Source organism: Bubalus kerabau, chromosome 9 (assembly GCF_029407905.1).
Source record: "Bubalus kerabau isolate K-KA32 ecotype Philippines breed swamp buffalo chromosome 9, PCC_UOA_SB_1v2, whole genome shotgun sequence".
Lineage (NCBI taxonomy): Eukaryota > Metazoa > Chordata > Mammalia > Artiodactyla > Bovidae > Bubalus > Bubalus kerabau.
Window position 1 is genome coordinate 79948621 of NC_073632.1, and position 23702 is coordinate 79972322.

The window sequence follows — 23702 nt, forward strand, 5'->3', positions numbered from 1 at the left end:
TTTTCCAATATCTAAGACTCAACAAGATACCAAACTGTAGTTTGATATAGAATGTATCAGTGTGTCAAAACAAATATTTTCTTAACGGAATGAAGTTGGGATCTAGATCTGTCTTGGGTGTCTTCAACACGGTGCCTGGGGGAGGCACAGTGCACACTGCGGTTTGTAGCCAGATCCCCCACAAGGGCTGAGGCACTCATTCCTCTCGATGCTGGGGTGTTGACTACCAATGGTTTGTAGTGAATTCCTCTTTGGACATTGCCCTTTTTATGATAAATTTTTATTAATTCATCTTTTTGACAATTTTTGTAAATTGAAGTATTAAATGTTTAGAATAATGTGTTAGTTTCAGGTATATAGCAAATCTGAAAAGAATCTTTTCTAGATTATTACAAGATATTGAATATAGTTCCTTTTTTTTTTTAATTTCCAAAGTCAGTTCCCTTTATTAAATGTTCATTTTTCACAGACCAGAAATACAAAATAAAAGTAGAAATAGGCCCCGGTTAGGAGCTACAGACCTGCCCTCACAGGACCCCTGCCTGTGGCAACTTGTACAGGACAAGCAGCAGCTATACCCCAAAGGGCGGGAAGGCAGGGCGCTGGGTGGGATCCAGCCCTGCCCTGGCCCCCACCGGATGTCTCCCCGGATTATAGACAGCCATCTGCTGAAGCCGCAGGGTGAGACGCCTCCCGTGCGGCCCCAGGGAAGTGCAGACTAGCCGGAAAGCTTGTTCAGATGGCACAGAACCCAGGACTGTATTTCATAGGAGAAAACAGGTACCAAAACACGGATGGGGAGACTGGGGCTGGGACGGGGCAAGCCCCAGGAGACACAATCTTCTCTATTCATCAGACCCTGATGCCGAGTCTTCTGAGCTGGGTGGAGTACTGGCTAGTTCCTCTTCTTCGGAGTCCTCACTCCGCCTTCTCTTCTTTTGCCCTTGTTTTCTCCGGAAGAGCTCTCGTCACTGGACACAAACTCTTTGCTCTTGAAGCTCTCGCTCAGCTGCCTTGATGAAGACTTCGATGATGAGCCCTGGGAGGGTGTGGATTTCTTCTCCATCTTCACTTTGACTTTCTTCTTCTTCTTGGACTTGTCCCTCTTGGAGGACTCTCCACGGCCACCTTCGTATTCCTTCATGGCTTTTTCATATTCCCTCCTGGCATCCTCAGCCTTGCAATCCCACTCCTCCTTCTTCGCCTTGGACATTCCCTTCCAGATCTCACCCACCTTCTTGGAGAGGCCCGTGATGCTGATGCCTGGATGGTCCGACTTGATCTTCTCCCGGCTGGCGTTCTGCCACAGCATGTAGGCGGACATGGGCCTCTTGGGGGCGTTGGGGTCCTTGCCCTTCTTTACCTCCAGGGGCTTCTTGCGGCTCTTGTGGTCCTTGGCCATCTTGGCCTTTTCAAGCTGCTTCCGTTTCTTTTCTTCCTGGTCGCTGTTGCCCTCGTTACTGGAGGAGTTGGCAGAGGCGTTGCTGTCAAACTCCTCTGCCACATCCTCCTCCTCTTCACCCGGGTTGAAGGACTCATCGGTCTCCTCTCCCGAGTCATCGCTGCTGTCGTTGGCGTTCTCCTCACGGATCTTGCCCTCCCCCTTCATCCGTTCCAGGTAGGCGTCGTGCTGGTCTTCGTCGGAGTTGGCGTATTCGTCGTAGCTGGGGTTCATGCCCTCTTTTAGCCCTCGGTTTTTGATGTTGAGCTTCTTGGCGTTGACAAAGTCGAACAGCTTGCCGTACTCCTCCCTCTCAATGCTGCTGAAGGTATACTGGGTGCCCTGCTTGGTCTCAATTTCAAAGTCAAAGGAACGCGTGGTGGTGGTCCCGCGGGCGAAGTTGACAAGGGAGATCTCGTCGAAGCAGATGTGCACGGGCGGCTTGTGGACGTAGATGAAGCCCCGCTCCAAAGGGTACAGCAGCCCTGAGCTGGCTTTGTAGGAGCAGGTGATGCACTGGGCCCCCGAGTGCCCTTGGAAGTTGCCTGGGACCGTGATCTTGTGGTTCACCAGCGCTTTCATGACCCGGCTGACCATCTCGTAGAGGGATCCCGACATGTTCTTGGTGAGCAGCCCCTCAAAGGGCTTCTCCACCTCTCCTCGTTCATGTTGAGCGTCAGGGAGATGTCCTCATCCTTGGAGAAGAGCAGGATGAGCAAGTGGTAGCGAGTTTGACCCTGCTTGATGCGGGGGTCCAGGCTGATCACAAAGAACATCTGGCGCTGGTCCTTGTGGGGCAGCAGGAAGAGCCGCAGCACCGTGGTGTAGGGGATCTTGTAGTCGAAGGTCTTGCCGTGGAGGTGCAGGAAGGTGGGGTAGATGCGGATGTCGTGGTTCCATGTGCTATACAGTATGTCCTTGGTGGTTTTTTTTAACTTTTTATTTCATATTGGAGAACAGTTGACTTACAATATTGTGTTAGTTTCAGATGTACAGCAAAGTAGCTCAGTTATAAATGTACATATATTCATTCTTCTTTCAGATTTTTTCCCATATAGGTTATTATAGAGTATTGAGTAGAGTTCCCTGTGCTATGCAGTAGGTCCTTGTTGATTATCTGTTTTATATGTAGTGCTGTGTGTCGGAGAAGGCACGGGCACCCCACTCCAGTACTCTTGCCTGGAAAATCCCATGGACGGACGAGTCTAGTAGGCTGCAGTCCATGGGGTCGATAAGAGTCATGTCACTTTCCATTTTCCCTTTCATGCATTGGAGAAGGAAATGGCAACCCACTCCAGTGTTCTTGCCTGGAGAATCCCAGGGACGGGGGAGCCTGGTGGGCTGCCATCTGTGGGGTCGCACAGAGTTGGACACGACTGAGGCAACTTAGCAGCAGCAGCAGCAGCAGCAGTGTGTATATGTTAATCCTAATCTTCCAATTTATCTCTGCCCCCAACCTTTCCCCTTCAGTAACCATAAGTTTGTTTTTGAAATTTGTAACTCTGAAGTTTGTAATTCCTGTTTTGTAAATGAGTTCACTTGTATCACCTTTTTAGATTCCACATATAAGTGATATCATGTGGTATTTGTCTTTATCTGTCTGACTTGCTTCACTTAAAATGATAATTTCTAGTGGACATTACCCTTTGTACAAGAAAGTTGCTTCATCCAGGGTGGACACTTGTTCCCTGGGAATAGCCCACATCCCAGGTAGTCAAGATAGGAGTCCAGTGTGATTCAGGACAACTCTGAATAGTCATCTCATCTCCAGAGAATCTGCTGAGGACTTTGTTACAACTGAATCATGGCTCAACTCCCCTCTCTTCCCAATCTTGAGTCTCATGTTTCTTCCAAGAGTGCTCATCAATTAATTGCTCTCACACAAATTTCTACCTCAGAGTCTGTTTCCTGGGAAAGATGGAAGCAACAAAAATGTTTTAACATTATTTGAATAACAGTAGCTCAGTGGTAGAGTCCACTTGCCAATGCAGGAGACACAGGTTTGATCCCTAGGTTGGGAAGATCCTGGAGTAGGAAATGGCAATCCCTTCCAGTGTTCTTGCTTGGAGAATTCCATGGAGAGCAGAGCCTGGAAGGCTACAGTCCATGGGGTCACAAGGAGTCAGATACAACTGAGTGAGTAACTGATTCAACACTCTAGTCTTTTTTGTGCTTCATGTTAGAAAATAGTACTCTGATAAATATATTGGATACCAAGTCTAGTCACAGAAGAAGAAAAAGAAAGTTGAACCACAGGAAAATTTAATTTACTGAATTTATCAACTTTATTTGTATTGTTCATTTTAGTCATAAAAAGTAAAACTCACTACAAGCATAATTAATCAATATGACACATATTCGACTGAGTTATAGAACTAAGTCTAAGGCTATTTATGGAAATTGAAATTATTTAGTTCAATTAGTGGGTTGTTTTCCTTAAAACTTTCAAGTTATGTGTATGCAAAGACATATATAAATAATTCATAAGCAGTAAGGAGGTGAAAATTTTAATGACATAATCATATAGTTTCTCATGAAGAGCAGAAAAAAAACTATTTTTATCTAACACTGTTAGTTTGGTAAGTGTTGACTAGTTTTGAGATGTTGAAGTCTTTTATCTGTTGGTAATGTACTAACTTTGCCAGGAGTATTATGCTCATGGAGAATAACATTTACAGTCACGTTCTGTTTGGTTTTTTCATTTGGCTTCCCTGGTGGTTGAGATGGTAAAGAAGAAGAAATGGTAAAGAAGAAGAAGAAATGGTAAATAAGAAGAAGAGATGGTAAAGAAGAAGAAGAAATGGTAAAGAAGAAGAAGAGATGGTAAAGAAGAAGAAATGGTAAAGAAAAAGAAGATGGCAAAGAAGAAAAAGAAATACAGGAGACCTGAGTTCGACTCCTGGGTCAGGAAAATACCCTGGAAAAGGGAATGACAACCCACTCCAGTATTTTTTCCTGGAGAATCCCATGGACAGAGCAGCCTGGTGAGCTACAGAGTTGAACATGACTGACTGACTAACACTTTTTCACTTTGTTTGGTTTTAGTACAACAGCAACAGATGGATACTATGCCAAAAGATGTTACAGAAAAACCCAAATGAAATTTTGGGCCAACTCCATAGTGTCTAGACCTTCCACATCCATCCTTACTTCCTTCCGATTTGGAAGACTAAGCACTACCGTTCTGAAACTCATGCAACTGATTTGCTGATTTTGCATCCTGGACATGCTTTAGTTTCTACCAATGAGAAGTGCCTGCATGAGATTTGGAAGGTGTATGGATGGGACAGGCCATCTTTCTGTGGCTATACTGGCCGACCATGAGCTCTGATAGACCAGGTGTGCATAGGGTCGGGGGATGGCTGTCTCCTAACCTATAGATTGCAGATGCAGCAATGTGACGTTGAATGCAAATGTCCAGTTGCAACCCAGACTTCTGTTCCTCTTACCCTTTCCACTGAATTTACAAACTGCTAATTCCCTGTATTAAACCCCACAATGTTTGAACTGCCTACACTGACTTCTTGCTCTTTTACCAGAACCTGATTGATCCATGATCTTATCTAAAAAAAAAATTCCACCCTGGTTTTATTTGTTTTCTGAGTATTTCCATTTGCACAAATGGGCAGCTTAGATGGCAGTAGCAGGAGTCAAGACTGCTTGCTTGACTTTACAAAGGCAAGCAAGACTACACAGTAAAGAATTCTGGCTGCATCTCTACACACAAGTTCAAAGCCAGATGCCTCTGCCCTGGCCTCCTCAGCTTAGAGCTGACTTTTGGCAGCAAAAAAGAATATGCGCACTGGCCTCTGCTGCTACAGATTGTCTATTAAGAATCCCAGGGAGGGCTCCAGGCTCTAGTTCCTCTTCCCAGGCAAGTGTGTGGAATTAGCATCTCCCGGGGAGATCCTGCAGTGACTGCCTGTGCCATACCTGCTGTATGCATTCACTGCAGTGCAGAATCAATCTAGGCCAACGTCTGTTCTCACTTGAGCTGATCTTGTGATTCCTCCTGGTCTCACTGGTGTCGTTTCTTGTTCCAGATCTGATGTAAATTCTATCAACCACTTGGTCTGTTAATAGAGGAGTATTCATTGCTCCAACGGCCTTGCTCTTTTCACAGGGACAGGGAAGCCCGAGGGTTAGAGAGGAAGGAGGTAAGAGCTCACTCTGAATGGGTGTCTATTGGTGAAGACAACTTGCCTCTCTTGATCACTCGAGGCTATTTTTATATCCCTGGAGGTCAGTGGGAATGTGGCTGAACTCTCCTGCTGGAAGTACTCCCATCTTTAAATCTTGCTGCTGCAGGTGGGCGTAATTCTGGAAATTTTATAACTGCTCTTTATCAGAAAGTCACAGAGTAAGAGCAGAATTGGAAAGAGATGATGATACAATAAAAGAACTGCAAAAGACGTTCTCCAACTTCTATTTCAAAGGAAATTCCCCTGTCTTGTACTGTTTACTTTCTGTGATTAAAATAATAGAATGTAATATAGAATCAGAGGCCCATGATTTCAAGCAGCTATTTTTTTTTCTAACCTCCTTGCAGAATTGACTAAATCAATTTGGAATAATTTTGCTTAATGTTTCCAAAATTCTTTTCTAATAGTTCTTTCATTTGCCTTACTCAATGATTATTTCATACTGTGCTTTAATTGTTGATAAGGCCCATTTTTCATGGCCTCATATTTCATTTGGTAGAACACCAGACTCACAGATGACTAGCATTAGTTTTTGAAGTAAACTTTCTTAGGTGTTCAGACATCTTATATTGTATGAAACTGAATATCTAAAGCTCATCTTTGATGTTCTCTCAGTGTAAATGGTGTGGTCACAATTGCACTCTCATCCAAAAGATGAGAAAAGTGACCAAAGCAATATATGAAAATGGCTGTTTTTCATTGACTGCTACTGATTTCATAATTGAATTTTGTCAAGTCATGGTTTGAAGATTATAACAATTTTGTGAAATAAGCAAGTTTTTAAGAATGCATATATTTAATTAGTTTTATTTTAATGATCAAATATTTATTAGCCAACAAATAGGCAAAAAAAAATTTTAAGGGAAAAACAGCAAATACAGATACTGTCAGCTATATGGTAATGCACCTGACGCCACCTTCAAATAAGTCTATGAACTACAATAATTCACTAAGTTATTACTTTTCAACAGCGTTATTGCCAACAGGGAAAGGCAGGGGAAGAGCAGTGCCACTAGCACAGAAAAAGCAAATTGAAGGCCATTTAAGTAAAATGCATAAAACAACTAGATTTTATTTGTTTCATTATAAGTGAAGTTTTTAAGAGGAGTAAAAATAGGCCATCCATCTGCTTTTAAGGAAGGAGATTCAAACATTCCATTCAATAAATAATAAAAACAACGTTTAACTTCATGATATATTTCATAGAGTCAAAGAAGAAGGAGAAATAGACACAAAAGGAGACCACACACAGTTACACAAAAAGAGATAAAGAAAGGGGCCCTGTGATAAAAGAGACATACAGTCTTTAACACAGAAAAGGGGAAGCAGGGCAGATTTCCACAGAGAAGTACCTTCATCTTAGGAATTTGATCTTTGAATCTTGATTTTTTTTTTTAAATTCTGGGTCCTTAAAGTCCATGAAGCTAGTGTAGCAAATAGCCTTGCCACTTGGGGCTGTTTGACTGGGGACTGAAACTTAGTTAAGAACCAGATGGGTTTCATAAGTCAGCCCTCCCACTTTTCCTCTCAAATTTTCTTGGCCAAATTAATAAAATCTATCTGCTTGCACCAATTTTCATTAGAAAGTAAGGCTAACTTTGCTAATTCTCTCACTTGCAAAATGTCAAACAGAAAGGTAATGTTTTGCTTTTTTTCCACCCCCTTCAAACCCAAACGTAATCAAAAGACAAAAAACAATGTTATTTACTTTAAGAGCTGATGTAGTTTTTAAGGAGGAGATAGAAGACAGGTGCTTACTAGTTTTACACATATCTTTTCTTAAAGGATCTCATTGAAAATCTAAGTCTGAGAAAAGTATCTTAAAGAAAAAACAGATGAGCAGTGAAAGAGCAAGTCAATCAGCACAACCTTCCCTGACCTTGGACCTAGGAGCCTGAAAGCAGCAAGTTGCCCAAAGGAAGGATGGCTAGAATCCAGGCCAAGGAGGGAAGCACTCACTGCTACATCAGTGTACTTAAACCCCATACCAGGCTCACATTTTAAAGCCTCATTTAAAAGATGAACATAAAGATAAACCTGTGCTAAGTGTATGCCATTCAGAGACTTTTGTTAACAACTTTACTGAGGCACAGTTGACATACATAAACTGCATATATTTAAAGTATAGAATTTGAACCCTCCCCTGCAAGGTAATGAATATATTTATATTCTCAGAAATTTCTTTGCACCTCTTCATAATCCCTCCCTTCAAGATTCCTGACCTTCTTTCTCAAAGCAACTTCTGATCTGCTTTCTGTCAGAATACATTAGTTTGAATTTTTAAGATGTTTATAAAAATGGAATCATGTGGGATTTTTTTTTCTGACTTCTTTCACTCAGCATAGTTATTCTGAGACTCATCCAAGCTGTAGCATAGGTTAATATTTTAGCTATTTTTATTAAGTAGCATTCCACCAGATGGGTGTACCACATCACTTAGTTTATGCATTCACCTATTAATGGAAATTCGAATTGTTTTCACTTTTTGGCTTTATAATTAAGCTCCCTTTAGCATTTGTGTACAAGAATCTATATGGGCCTATGCTTTCAATTTCTTTTAGGTAAGACCTAGTGGAAGTACTAGATTACATATGTATATTTAACATTTTAAGAAACTGCCTTTTTCCCAAAGCATTTTACATGGTTTTACCATTTTATATCTCTACCACTGAGTTCCATTTCCTCATCAACACTTATTATGATCAGCTATTAAAATTTTAGCCATTTGATAGGTATGAAATACAGTGTTATTTTGGTGTAGTTTTTGGATGAGAGGCTGTACCAAATATCTTATTTGAAAGAATGCTACAATTGGAAGAACTTAAGTTGGTACTTTGATGTAACTTATAGAAAAGGTAAAGATAAACTCAAATGCATGCCCTCTCTTAGTGACCAAAGAAGTCACCCCCATGGCTATGGGTAAGCCAACCTAAGACTTAGCTCTCAGTGTAACTGTCTTTCAGGATATGGTTGTCAAAGACAGGCTCTGCAGTGACAGCTTTCAGGGCCCCCATCTTATGTAAGTTGATTAGAGTGGTCACCCAGTTCTTTAATGGATTTCATCTACTCATTCAGGACATATATCTCAATGAAATCACACAAGTAGTGTCTGTTTTTGTCAATGGCCAGTCTGTGCAGTTCCAGTACTGACTGATTAAAACTTTTTTCAAGTGTAATGTACACTCCATTGCATTCAACTCACTCTCCTGGTGGCCTTAGACTGGTTTCTTGATATGCTGGTGAAAGATTTGACCACCTTTTTGGTTCTTGCAGCTTCGTCAGTTTCTAGCATGTTCCCTCTCTGTATGAGACTGGTGAAGAAAGCTTTAAAGCCACATCATCATGGTCAAGGTAGTAAGAAGTGTGTGGACAGGTAGATATAAGAGATGTAGGGCTCTTGTTTGATTTGGTGGTTAATGGTGACCTCTGAATCCTGGTGGTCATTCCAGTGCACCTGCAAGGAGGAATTGGCCATCATAGAAGGCAGTGGGTGCCTGGAGGCTTCCTAAGGGATCTGTGCGGAGGTGTCAGAGGACTGGCCCTCAGTGGCAGGCCATCTGGGTTCCATGGAAAGACTACTGAAAAAGGAAACCACAGTGACTTTTCTGCAAAGAACCTCTGCCCTATTGCATTGTGGCTTTAATTTGCATTTCCCTAATAATATTGAACATCTTTTCTCATGCTTATTTACCATTCTTATATCCCTAGATAAACTGTCTGTTCAAAACTGCTGCCCATTTTTTTTAATGGATTCTTTGTTTTCATATTATTGAGTTACAAGTTTTTTTTATATGTTCTAGATACTAGTCTTTTATCAAATGGATATTTGGCAAATATTTTCTTCCAGTCTTAGTTTGTCTTTTCATTCTTATATAGTGGTTTTCAAAGAACAAGAACTTTTAGCTTTATTAAGCAATTTAATTATAACTTGTTAATTTTTCTTTTATGAATTTTACTTTTGGCATTGCATCTAAGAAATCTTTACCTAACCCAAGATCATAAAGGTTTTCTCCTATTTTCCTCTAGATGTATAGTCTAATGTCTTACATTCAGCTTATAACCTATTTTGAATTAACTTGTGCATATAATGTGCTGCATGAATCAAATGTTTGTTTATTTACTCACATTTTTCTACATGGATATCCAATTGTCTAAGCATCTTTTGTTGAAAGGCTATGTTTTGCACCACTGAATTATCTTGGCACTAGTGTTCAAATCAGTTGTCTGCTATGTATACGTCATTTTGCACATGATTTTGTCCTAGTCTTTTATTTCTCTGTTTTATAAACAGTATCATCCTGTTTTAATTTCTATCACGATATAATGAAACTTATTATCATGTAATGTTAGTCCTCAACTTTATTTTTTGTTTTCAAAGTTGTTTTAAATATTCTAGTAGAATCAGAGATCTTAAAACCTTCAAAAGTCCTAATATTTCCCTTCAAATTTTTGGTGCTAGTATCCTTCAGTTCAGTTCAGTTGCTCAGTCGTGTCTGACTCTTTGTGACCCCATAGACTGCAAATTAGTATCCTTAATTATATTAGTATCCTGATTAGTATCCTTAATCAGAAATAAAATTTAGAAAAAAACTAGCTGCATACAAATTGATGTTATTCACATATCAATATCTTGTTATACAATATCCAGGAGCTACATTATTAGAAGGACCCTATCAAGGATAACAGTCTGCAAATTGGAAGAGCCAACTTGATTAAGAGAGAAAGAAAATTTGAGTGAAGAATAGGAAAATAAGAGAACATTCTAATTTCTTTAAGTTGACTCATATTCCAAATCCAAATATATATTATTTAGGGCTCTCAAATAACTTTAAGATGTTATCTTTAAGGCACTTTCCTCCACTCAGCACAACAAAGGCTCAGAAGCTGGGCAGGATGACATGGACTGAAAATACGTTTATATATACATATGTGTGTGTGTGTGTGTGTGTGTGTGTGTGTGTAATTTTCCCCTGTCACAAGGAAATTCCAAGAATGGCAGTGGGAAACTTCTAAGATGAGCCAGCTGTTCTTGGGTGGTCATTTTCATTTAAGTGACATGATTATAAAAATTAAGCATGCATGGGTTGGGAACTGTCTTATAAAAATTTTTCATACAAGTAAAGCTAGAAAAATTTAAGGTCATGAGCTTCCCAATACTGTGAGTTCAAAAATAGACTGGAGGCCCTTCATCAGGGGTGTAGGGGAATGAATTTCCACACTGGGCTAGAGACAAATATCACTGATCTTGATCCAACTCCCAAAAATGAATGGTTTTTGAACCATGCTTCTTATGGCATAGATAACTCCAATAGGTGAGTAGTTTTCAAACCGTATTCCATAGGTTTCCAGTATCTCTATATTTCACAGAGAGAGCATTGCTTTTGTGCCAGATTCAGCTACTGTCCTAGCGGTGGACCTCTGGGTGAGAAAAATTCATTAGGAGATTCCTGCGGTTCAGAAATTAAAGTCATTCTTGGACTTCCTTGGTGGCCCAGTAGTTAAGAATCTGCCTGCCAATGCAGAAGACATGAGTTCAATCCCTCATCCAGGGAGACCCCATGTGCCGTGGAGCAACTAAGCCTGTGCGCCACAACTACTGAACCTATGTGCCCTAGAGCTTGTGCTCTGCAACAAGAGAAGCCACTGTAATGAGGAGCCTCGGCACCACAGCTAGAGAAAGCCCACGAGCAGCAATGAAGACCCAATGTGGCCATAAATAAGAAATTAAAATCATTCTTCTTTCACTGCTTTACACTTTCACTTATATAAATACATACTGGCTTTTTTTAGTGATCCAAGCAGCATTTCACACTTGATTGGCCCACGCTTCTGTGGGAATTTTTCCTTAGCTCACATGGGTGACTGCATGAACCATTTTAGAATTCTGCAAGATGTAGCAATAAAAATGACTTCGGCCCACATGTTTGACTGTAGAGCTGGTATCTACTCCAGATCAAATAGTTTGTACTCTATAAATAAAGGGTTTGACCTGTTCATTTTAGCCAGCTTATCTAAACACAGCAGTTCAGCTGAGAAGTGATCCAGATTTCAAGTGTCCGGGCTTTACATATATAATACACATGCACACACTTGCACACATATGCAGATTCATGTGTGCATGCAGGCTGGCACCCTTCCCCCTTTGACCAGTTTTAGAGTATCTGCCCTACTTCTCCAGAGAAACCATCTAGTAAATAATCATCACAGGGAGGAAAAACAATCCTAGGAGTTTTTCCAGAGCACCTCTGGTTCAGTAGGCAGTAAGGATGAAAAGTAGGGCAAATACCAGTCTTAGAGTTTATTCGCTCTTTAGTTTCCAGCCAAGAAAGCAACAATGATGGAAAAGGGGGAGTACCTGTGGCCTGTGATTACTGGGGTGGCAGGCTTCCAGAGACACTGGACTTGACTTTGTTTCATCAAGATTCTTCCTAAGTTGCTATTAAGAAGTATTTTCAACAATCTCTTTTTATTAGCCGTTTGTGCCCATTATAGTTTTCTAGTTGCTAGTTTGTTATGGCTTTAACATAAATAAGGTTCTAAAAATGTCTCACATGAGCAGTTGCAGGGCTGGGTATGCTATTTAGACCACATAAAAAGTCTATGTAAAGGACTTCCCTTGTAATGGGACTCTTTTATATTTAATAGAACTGTCATATAAACATACACTAGCATTTAAAATGCAGTTTCTGGGCTATAAAATAAACACCATTTCTAATATTGCTGTTGGCTTTCACATGCATAGAACTTAGTCTATTAAATATTCTTTATTCCATTTATGTGAAATGTGTTTTTAACCATCAGTGCACACATGAAGTGAATTATCCCTTGAAATGCAGCTGTTATCAAGTAAAGAGCAGTGAATGCAAACAGACCGACATTGTATGTAGATTCAAGCAAATTAGAGTTCATTTTAACACCTTGTACAAAGCCACAGGTCAGTATATTTCTGACTAATTATTATCAATGAATATGATAACTGTACTCAAAAACTGAAATATAAGTGTGAACATATTTTGTAGGAAAAATATAAATCTATTTAGAAATATTTTATAATTTATTGTTTACCTAAAAGTTTTATAATAGCAATACCTCATCTATTTTTCATGTTAAAATAAAGTGGATTTAAATAAAATGGTTCTGCATTGCCTGTCTTTATAAACCTGAGTAAAAACTCACTACTGTGTGATTCTATTTTTCTTATCTTAAAACTGTTGATTAATAGTAGTTTCTGAGTCATAGGTTTCTGATAAGTGAGTTAACATATATAAAGTTAACATATATAGAGTTAGCAAAGTTTTCAGAACAATGCCAAGCATATAACCATTAACCAATAAATCTTAACTAATACTAATAATATTTCTCTAGAGATTCATTTTAGAGTCACCACAAGTAGATATTTTTTGTACATGTTGCAATATCCGATAGAAATCAAGGGTATAAATATTGTCATATTTACATATGAACTTCCAGATGTTCAAGCTGGATTTAGAAAAGGCAGAGGAAGCAGAGATCAAATTTCCAACATCCATTGGATCACAGAAAAGGCAAGAGAGTTCCAGAAAAACATCTACTTCTGCTTTATTGACTACATCAAAGCCTTTGTGTGGATTACAACAAATGGGAAAATTCTTAAAGAGATGGGAATACTAGACAACCTGCCCTGCCTTCTGAGAAATCTGTATGCAGGTCAAGTAGCAACAGTTAGAACTGGACATGGAACAACAGACTGGTTCCAAATCGGGAAAGGAGTACGTCAAGGCTGTATATATTGTCACCCTGCTTTTTTAACTTATATGCAGAGTACATCATGTGAAATGCCAGGCTGGATGAACCAGAAGCTGGAATCAAGATTGCCAGGAGAAATATCAATAACTTCATATAGGCAGAATGACACCACCCTTATGGCAGAACATGAAGAGGAACTAAAAAGCCTCTTGATGAAAGTGAAAGAGGAGAGTGAAAAAGTTGGCTTAAAGCTCAACATTCAGAAAACGAAGATCATGGTATCCGGTCCCATCACTTCGTGGGAAACAGATGGGGAACCAGTGAAAACAGTGTCAGACTTTATTTTGGGGGGCTCCAAAATCACTGCAGATGGTGATTGCAGCCATGAAATTAAAAGACACTTACTCCTAGGAAGGAAAGATATGACCAACCTAGATAGCATATTCAAAAGCAGAGATATTACTTTGCCAATAAGGGTCCGTCTAGTCAAGGCTATGGTTTTTCTAGTGGTCATGTATGGATGTGAGAGTTGGACTGTGAAGAAAGCTGAGCACTGAAAAATTGATGCTTTTGAACTGTGGTGTTGGAGAAGACTCTTGAGAGTCCCTTGGACTGCAAGGAGATCCAACCAGTCCATTCTGAAGGAGATCAGCCCTGGGATTTCTTTGGAAGGAATGATGCTGAAGTTGAAACTCCAATACTTTGGCCACCTCATGTGAAGAGTTGACTCATTGGAAAAGACCCTGATGCTGGGGGGTATTGGGGGCAGGAGGAGAAGGGGATGACAGAGGATGAGATGGCTGGGTGGCATCACCGACTCGATGGACATGAGTTTGAGTGAACTCCAGGAGTTTGTGATGGACAGGGAGGCCTGGTGTGTTGTGATTCATGAGGTCGCAAAGAGTCGGACACAACTGAGCAACTGAACTGAACTGAAAATCACTGTAGATGGTGACTGCAGCCATGAAATTAAAAGACACTTGCTCCTTGGAAGAAAAGCTATGACCAGCCTAGACAGCATATTAAAAAGCAGAGACTTTGTTACTTTGCCAACAAAATTCCATCTAGTCAAAGCTATGGTTTTTCCAGTAGTCATGTATGGATGTGAGAGTTGGATGATAAACAAATCTGAGTGCAGAAGAATTGATGCTTTTGAACTCTTGGATAAGACTCTTGAGAGTCTCTTGGACTGCAAGGAGATCCAACCAGTCCATCCTAAAGGAAATCAGTCCTGAATATTCATTAGAAGGACTGATGCTGAAACTGAAGCTCCAATACTTGGCCACCTGATGTGAAGAGCTAACTCATTGGAAAATACCCTGATGCTGCGAAAGATTGAAGCCAGGAGAAAGGGACGACAGAGGATGACATGGTTGGATGGCATCACCAACTCGATGGACATGAGTTTGAGTAAGCTCAGGAATTGGTGATGGACAGGGAGGCCTGGTGTACTGCAGTCCATGAGGTCACACAACTGAGTGACTGAACTGAACTGAACTAAAATATTGTCATGGGTAGAAAATGCTATGTCTCCTATCAATATGTAGCATCAATCAATCTAGGTCAATATATCTATTAACAAATGTTTCATTGTACTTAATTTTTATAAAAATTAAAGAGTTTGGGAGAGTCAAAGAACCATGAAATGTGATCACTGTCCATAGGTAGTTATGTGAACATAAAAAGAAACTAATGACATCAATACATTAAAAATACTGAAGTTTATCTTACAAAGAAACACTGACTGTGATAGTATCAAACAGTTGGGAAGTAGTCGGCATTTGATAATGGTGTTAGAACACTTGGTTATTCTTACATGATAAAACACAGAAAAAGTAAATGCCTGGTAAATTAAAGGCCTCAATATAAAAACAAAACTGCAAAACTTTAGGGAGAAAACTGGAGAGGATATCTTTATAACATCAGGATACAAAAAAATTTATTAAACCAGACACAAAACCCACAAACCATAAAGAAAAAGATGTTTTAAATTTATCTATTAACATTGAAAATTTCTGTGTGACAAAAGGCAACGTAAAAAAATTGAGACAAGTCACAGACTAGAGGAAGATATCTGCAGACAGAGCTTCCTTTCCCCTAAGTAGTATCTGGAGTTCTTCAAATGTTATCAGCCAAGAAACAATCCAGTAAAAAGTGGGCAAAGGATATACAGAGAAGAAAACACAATGATCAGTAAATATACAAAAAACAAACATCCCCAACCTCACTACAATACATGGGCATGCAAATTAAAATAGCAGGCAGAGGGTGTGTGCATCTGGCTACAGCTGTTTAACTTGCATAAGACTAAATCTTTTAATATAAAACAACAAAAAGTCTGGAAAATTTTAAAAATCTGTTTTAAGACTTCAGAGAGCAATCACAATAGTTAGGACCTGAGGAGCCAAGATTCCAAAAAGAAAGGAATCACAAAGAGGTAAGTTCAATATTCACTGTTATCTGCTCTGTTGAAATACTTGCCAGTATTTGCCTATTTGTAACTTTCAGCCAAGGGGTCAAAAGCCAAACAAAACTGGTCCCTAAGAGGTTAAGAAACTTCAGAATTTCCAACAATCACAAGGACTGGGGAGACAAAATCTGAAGTTCAGGGCTCACCAGTTTACCAGATCCTGGTAAACTGCCCCAGACACTCAGCTGGGTGTTCAGAAAAGCTGAGCTCCAGAAGAGCTACCCTTGGGACTAAGGAAACTAGAATATTACTGAAAAATATCTGAAATTAGCTCAATCCAAAATAGATTTAGATGACCTACTTCTATTTTAATTGTGTACCAGAAACAATAGTTAGTCCTCTCTGTAGGAAAGTAATATTATTATCATGGGTGTCAATTTATCTTTAAAACTTTCCATATACAATGACGGACATCCATTTAAAACAACCAATCATACCAGAAAGAGAACCAAATTACATAGAACAAAAGGTTAAAAAAAAAAAAAAAGATAAAATAAAAACAGGTCAATAAGAGATTCAAATATTAAGGTTATCAGATACAGAATTAAAAATAATTGTGGCTAATATTTTTTAAAAGTACAGGACAAGAGAGACTTCTAGTAGAGAACTAGAATCCAGAGAAAAGAATCAAATAGAAATTCTAGCTTGGAAAAAAGATAATAACCAAAATTAAGCACTCAATAGATTGGTTTAACAGTAGGCTGGGTGCTGTTAAACTGGTATACTAGAAGATAGATTGACAGGTAATAGCTCAAATGAAGTAAAGTCAGGAGAAGTATAGAATATATAATAAGAAACATACTGGACCTGGTGAAATGTCTAACAGGTAATAAATGTCTGACGTGGAAAAGACCCTGATGCTGGGAAAGATTGAGGGCAGGAGGAGAAGGGGATGACAGAGGACGAGATGGTTGGATGGCATCACCGACTCAGTGGACATGGGTTTGGGTGGACTCCGGGAGTTGATGATAGACAGGGAGGCCTGGGGTGCTGCGGTTCATAAGAGCTGGACACGACTGAGCAACTAAACTGAACTGATGTGTAGAAGGAGATAAGAGATAAAGTGGAACAAAACATTTGAAGAATATGACTAAGAATTTACATATATATGTAGAAAATATCAAGCCGCATACTCAAGAAATTTTATGAACCACAAGAAAGCAAGTCCACAAAGATATACATCACAATGAAACTACTGGCACATCAAAGATTCAGACATATAAACACAAATACAGAGAAACTGTCAGATGCACCCAGAAAGAAAATCTGTTACCCTCAGAAAAGCAAGAAACAGACTAATGGCTAAATATGCAACACAGACGTTAGGAACTAGAAGAAATTAATATTTTTTTAAATACTAGAAGAAAATGCCTACTTTTCTAGAATTATACATACAGAAAAAAATCCATAAAAATTTAAAGTAAAATAGGTATATTTTCAAATATAAAAAACTGACAGTCACATGCAGAACTACATATATATATATATATATACACTAAAATTTATTAAGTTCTTTAGGTAGAAAGTCTGCATATAAATGCAGGAAAAACAAAGAGCATCAAAAGAATAAATATTTGAATACATCTGAATGAATGTCTAAAATATCATTTAATACATTGTGTGGTTTAAATATTTGAAGATGCAAAATACATAGCAACAAAAGCTGGAAAAAGAATAAAAGCGTTATTGGGGAAAGTAACAGTTTGTATTAAAATGTAACAAATCAAGCATTCATGTTTTAATCCTTAGGCTAATCAGCTAAAGAATAGTATAATAATGAATAACAAAGTAATAGAGAATAAGTATGGAATAATTTACCAAATACTTGATTAATCTAAAAGAAGACAAGAAAAGGCAAAAGAAAAGTATATAGAAAATAAATTAAAATGGTAGTTTAAAACTAAACATAATATCTATTTGTTAAATGCAAGTAGTGTGAATACCATGATTAAAAGATAAAATTTGTTAAATTGAATTTTTTTAAAGTCAGCCATTTATAACACACAAAAGATGTGTCTTAAATGTAAGACTGTAGAAATGTTGAAAGCAATTTTTTAAAAAAGAATGAAAAAAGATACATATGCAATTATTAGCCAAAATAAAATGTACCAATCTATAACTGTACTATTGCTAGAAAAAGTAGACTTTACTATAAGAATCACTGCTATAAATAAAGTGGAACATTTCAAAATGAAAAAAAGTCCAATCTACTAGGCATATATAACAATTCATAAAGGCTCAAAATACATAAATCAATAACTGACAGAATATAGAGAAGAAACTGACAAATCCATAATCATTGGGACATTTTATTACAAAAATTCATAGGGATATGGACACTTCAGCAGCATAAGTAACTAATATAATGGACTTGAAATATTAGAGGACTCTGCACAAACATAGAATACACATTCTTTTCAAGTATAAAATTGGCCATATACTACTAGAGAAAGCAAGTGCTTAGTCTCTTTAGTAGTTAGGGAAATATATATTAAATTCACAATGAATTTATTACACATCAGAATATCCAAAATAAAAAAATGTACAGACAATACCTCATGCTGAAAAGAATGTGGAACAACTGGAAAGCACTTCCTCTGAAAGTGTAGATTGGTGAAACTACTTTAGAAAAGTTTTTGGCTGAATCTACAAGATCAAACATAGATACATACCAGGATTCAGACGTTCTATTCCTAGACCAGTACCCCAGAGAAATGAACACATGTTCACCAAAAGATAGCAAGAATCTAAAGAGCAACAGTCTACAATAGCCAAACTTTGGAAATGACTCAAATGCTTGTCAGCATTAAATGGATAAATAAATTTTTATACACATATAATGAAATACCATAGACTAACAAGATGGACTAACTACCACCATGTTCAACACTGCAGTAAATCTCAATAAAATAAGTTTATTGAAAAGATCTAAACAAAAGATTCTGAATCTGATATTGATTCTTATACTAGATCATTTTGAACAAAACTAATCTACCATTATTAGTGTTTTTTTTTAGGGCTGCCATAACAAAGGACCACAAACTGAATATCTAAAACAACAGACATTCATTTTCTCATAGTTACGGAGACTAGAAATTCAAGTTGGCAGATTGATTTCTTCTAAGACCTCTCTCTTTTGGTTTCTAGACCATCTTATCCTTGTGTTTTCACATTGTCTTCCCTTTGAACCTATCTGTGTCCTAATCTCCTCTTCTTATAAGAACATCAGTCATGTTGGATTAGGGTCCACCCTGCTGACCTCTTTTTAACTTAATTACTCCTTAAAGATTCTATCTCCAAACACAGTCATATTTGAGGTCCTAGGGGTTAGAACTTCAGCATGTGAGTGAGGGGGAGTACAGTTTTGTCCCTAACATTTATGTGTTTAAAATTCAGGATAATGTTACCTTTGGGGACGGCAGGGGTAGTATTTGAGAGGAAGCACAAGGAAACCAGGTGTTCTTGGTTCTGATAATACATGTGTGCTTAAATGCTCATTAAGCCATATGCTAAGGATTTGTGCACTTTTATAAATGCTTGTCATTCTTCATTTTTAAAAAGCATACTGAGAAAATATGAATTAATAAAAAGCAATTTACATCCATCAATTTACATAAATATAAAAAATTCAGTGAAGCGTGAAGATTCATGCACTGCTGTGGAGGTTTAGTCGCTAAGTCAGGTCTGACTCTTGCAACTCCATGGACTGTAGCCTACCAGGCTCCAAGGCTCCTCTATTCATGGGATTCTCCAGGCAAAAATACTGGAGTGGGTTGTCATTTCCTTCTCTAAAGGATCTTTCCAACCCAAGAATTAAACCTGGGTCTCCTGCTGGTAAGTTTATAAATTAGTGAAACACCTTAGCCATTTGGCATTGTAATGATAACAAAATAATTGATACTTATTGAGCACTGTTCTAGAGTTTGCAATTTAGTACAACAATGCCACAAATTATGAATTCTTAAGGTGTAAACTGAACTGCTATAAAAATGAGACTAATAAAAATCCAGTGGTTAAACAAGAGTCTATTTATCCTCCTTATGAGAGTCCAGCAGTAGATGGCTAACGGGACAGCTCTGCCAGGTTCAAGATTTCAAGACAGAGCTTCCATTTCTAGGGATAAGTTTTCTCTCTCTCTCTCTCTCTTTGTCTCTCCAACCATTCCTAGATAGCAGGAAGAGAAGGACCCAGAATGTAGTCATATGTCCACACCTAGGAAGAATGCTAAAAGTGTAGCCATTATGTGGATGGCTTTGTATATACCTGAAACTCTTCTAAGGATAAAGAGGATAATGGATACTGGAGTATAACAGGCAGTCTGTCATTCGCAGTTACTACTACTATTATCATTTTAGAGACCAAGAAACAGAGTCAAAGAGGGTAAGGGTAAATGATCTGAACTCACACAAACAACACACCTACTGTATAACACGCTGCCATTCTACATCTAATAAAATTAAAGTTGCACACCCTATAGCCCAGCTATTTTAGCACATGTGCATAAAGAGACAATGCATTGCTGATTGTTAAATAAAAATCAAATAAACCAGAGTAAACTAAAAATGACATACAATGGAAACTTCTCAACCACTAAAACAAGATTTCAATATGAAAAAAATCTCAAAAACATAACGCTGAAAGAAGTTGTAGAAAGAATACATCCAATATGCTGTCACTTGTATAACATTTAAAAAGTGATACGTATTCTTTATGACTAAATATGTATAAAAGTACAGCATATGTGTAGAAACAATGCTCACAAATATATTAAAAATGGCAAAAAAGCTAACAAATACTTAGTCTTATATGCTCATTATATTGGTTTTTGCTTTTTTGTATTTGAAAAAGTTACCAGTGGTGGCTAAATTTTCTTTTCTAGGTGTAATGATTTTATGGTGTAGATTTAGTGGGTAGTTGGATATAAATTATGCTTTTTAACCTCTATAAATTATCAATATGTTCTAAGAATATCAATACCTTTTGGATACCTCTCACACATAGAATTCATACAAAAGTCATTATTTTTTTATCTGGAAAATATAATTGGTCTAGGTGTGGTGGGTTACTCAGTTGACTCAGGATTCAAATTTTGCATTAAATTTTTGCAATAATTATGTAGAAGTGAAGTCATTTTTCTCTTATATAAATGATAAAATTTTCTGTGTTTCTCATCCACTTATACTTTCAAAACTTCTTTCTTTTTCATCTAAAAATATTTCAGATGAATTCAAATTGGTGTACAATTTTAAATTATCAGTTGCATGGCCAGGTGAAAATTGAATTTATGTTTTTGTGACTAAACAAAAATAACAACAGACTTCATCACATTTGGAAAGATTGAATTTTTTAAAATCTTATATATTTATTTGTCTGTGCCAGATATTAGTTACAACATGTGGGATCTAGTTCCCTGACCAGGGATGGAACTCAGGACCCCTGCACTGGGAGTACAGAGTCTTAGCCACTGAACCACTAGGGAAATTCCTAGACTGAGGTTTTTTTGTTTTGTTTTGTTTTTTTTATTTTTAAACTTCACATAATTGTATTAGTTTTGCCAAATATCAAAATGAATCCACCACAGGTATAAGTTTTTAAGTGAAGCAATTTCTTCACATATTTTTCTAGGTGAGGTGGAGGGAGGGAAAGGGAACCAGAGAGACCTTTAGATTTTTTGCTTTGAAGGGCAGACTCAGGTGTGATGTAGAGAGATTATAGAGTCAAGATTTTCAAATTGATTTTCTAATTTTTCTTGAGGCACTGCTTTTCTCTTCTTCTTGTTGTTTAGTCATCAAGTCATGTCTGACTCTTTTGCAACCCCATCCATGGACTGTAGCTCACCAGGCTTCTCTGTATGAGGTTTCACAAGTAAGAATACTGGAGTGGGGTGCTATTTCCTCCTCCGGGGGATCTTCCCAACCCAGGGATAGAATCCGCATCATCACATTGGCAGGCAGATTCTTTACCACTGAGCCATCAGGGAAGTATTATTAAACCCAGACATGTTGCCTTGGTTTAAAACAATTCAGGTTAAGAATAAAGCAGACATTAATACTCCTTGGAAGAAAAATTATGACCAACCTAGATAGCATATTGAAAAGCAGAGACATTACTTTGCCAACAAAGGTCCATCTAGTCAATGCTATGGTTCTTCTAGTGGTCATGTATGGATGTGAGAGTTGGACTGTGAAGAAGGCTGAGCGCTGAAGAATTGATGCTTTTGAACTGTGGTGTTGGAGAAGACTCTTGAGAGTCCCTTGGACTGCAAGGAGATCCAACCAGTCCATTCTAAAGGCGATCAGCCCTGGGATTTCTTTGAAAGGAATGATGCTAAAGCTGAAACTCTAGTACTTTGGCCACTTGATGCGAAGAGTTGACTCATTGGAAAAGACTCTGATGCTGGGAGGGATTGGGGGCAGGAGGAGAAGGGAATGACAGAGGATGAGATGGCTGGATGGCATCACCGACTCGATGGACATGAGTTTGAGTGAACTCCGGGAGATGGTGATAGACAGGGAGGCCTGGCGTGCTGCGATTCATGGGGTCACAAAGAGTCGGACACAACTGAGCAACTGAACTGAACTGAACTGAATAACGTCATCATTCTTTTCTCTTATCAAATACTGATATATTCAAGATGGATTTGGAAATTATTGGCACCTAAGGCAATGGCACCCCACTCCAGTACTCTTGCTTGGAAAATCCCATGGATGGAGGAGCCTGGTAGGCTGTAGTCCATGGGGTCGCTAAGAGTCAGACACAACAGAGTGACTTCCCTTTCACTTTTAACTTTCATGCATTGGAGAAGGAAATGGCAACCCACTCCAGTGTTCTTGCCTGGAGAATCCCAGGGACAGGGGAGCCTGGTGGGCTTCTGTCTATGGGGTCGCACAGAGTCGGACACGACTGAAGTGACTTAGCAAATACTCCTTCATTATTTAAAGTTGATGAATACCTAAATTAATACTTAGACCCTTCTGTAATGAGACAGACAGAATTAAAAGAAGGATAGAGAGGTTTCTCTTACATTTGAACCAAAATTACTTTAGTACTTAGTATAGCTAAAATCATCAAAGACAGATTTCATGTTTTAACAATGGATTCTCTACAGTTTATAGGGATATTGTTCTACAGAAGAAAAACAAACTGAGAAATTTTATAAGAGGCCATTCTTGGTTCAGAGTGTATTATAAATGATGTGCTATTAGTTTCAGACCCAACCAAAAAAGAGACCAGGTTTTAATGTTAAAACACTAAAATTGATTTATTGATATTATACTTGTCAAACACAGGAGAAACTTTTTTATGATGTTGATAAAGTGAGCATAGAATTTAGTCTTGTCTATAGACATAGTTTCTTATGTAATGTGACTACAAAAACAATTTCTTGAGGGTTCTCTGAGGAGCAAATTGGGTAGATGTAGACCACTAAAACTTCACTGTATTCTTGGAAAATGGAGGCTAATAATGACCCCATATCTTTTAGACAGCTAAACTTTTCCAGCTTCACATCTAAAGATTCACATAAGAAATGCATGATACCCATGCCTACAAAATTTCTTACAATTCCTTTGGGGTGAAGTGAAATAAAAATTTGATCAACTTTATTTCTTCAGCTTTGATCTCTCCTCTAATTTATTTGGCCTAGATTTCTAAAAAAAAAAAAAAAAGAGAGACTCTAAGACAATGTCTTTCATACTGATAGTTTATTCAGGGAGTAATCTCAGGGAGAAAGGAAGGAGGACATAGGGAGTGAGATAGGGAGAAAGGGAAAGCTAATTAAAGGGTGCATATTGAATTGGCCATTACTATGGGTAATACTGCACCATCCTATCAAAAATTCTCAGGCACTTCATGGAATATATCT

At 38.2% G+C, this 23702-nt stretch overlaps 1 protein-coding gene across 1 annotated transcript in view; it reads right to left on the minus strand.

Annotated features, from left to right (window-relative positions):
• Positions 1-419: 419 nt before the first annotated feature.
• Positions 420-23702, minus strand: part of LOC129659912 (FACT complex subunit SSRP1-like) — a 32055-nt gene continuing 8772 nt past the window's right edge. The window contains 3 exon segments of the mRNA XM_055591437.1: positions 420-943; positions 946-2100; positions 2103-2344. Coding sequence (XP_055447412.1) covers positions 846-943; positions 946-2100; positions 2103-2344 — 1495 coding nt within the window. The 3' untranslated portion in view covers positions 420-845.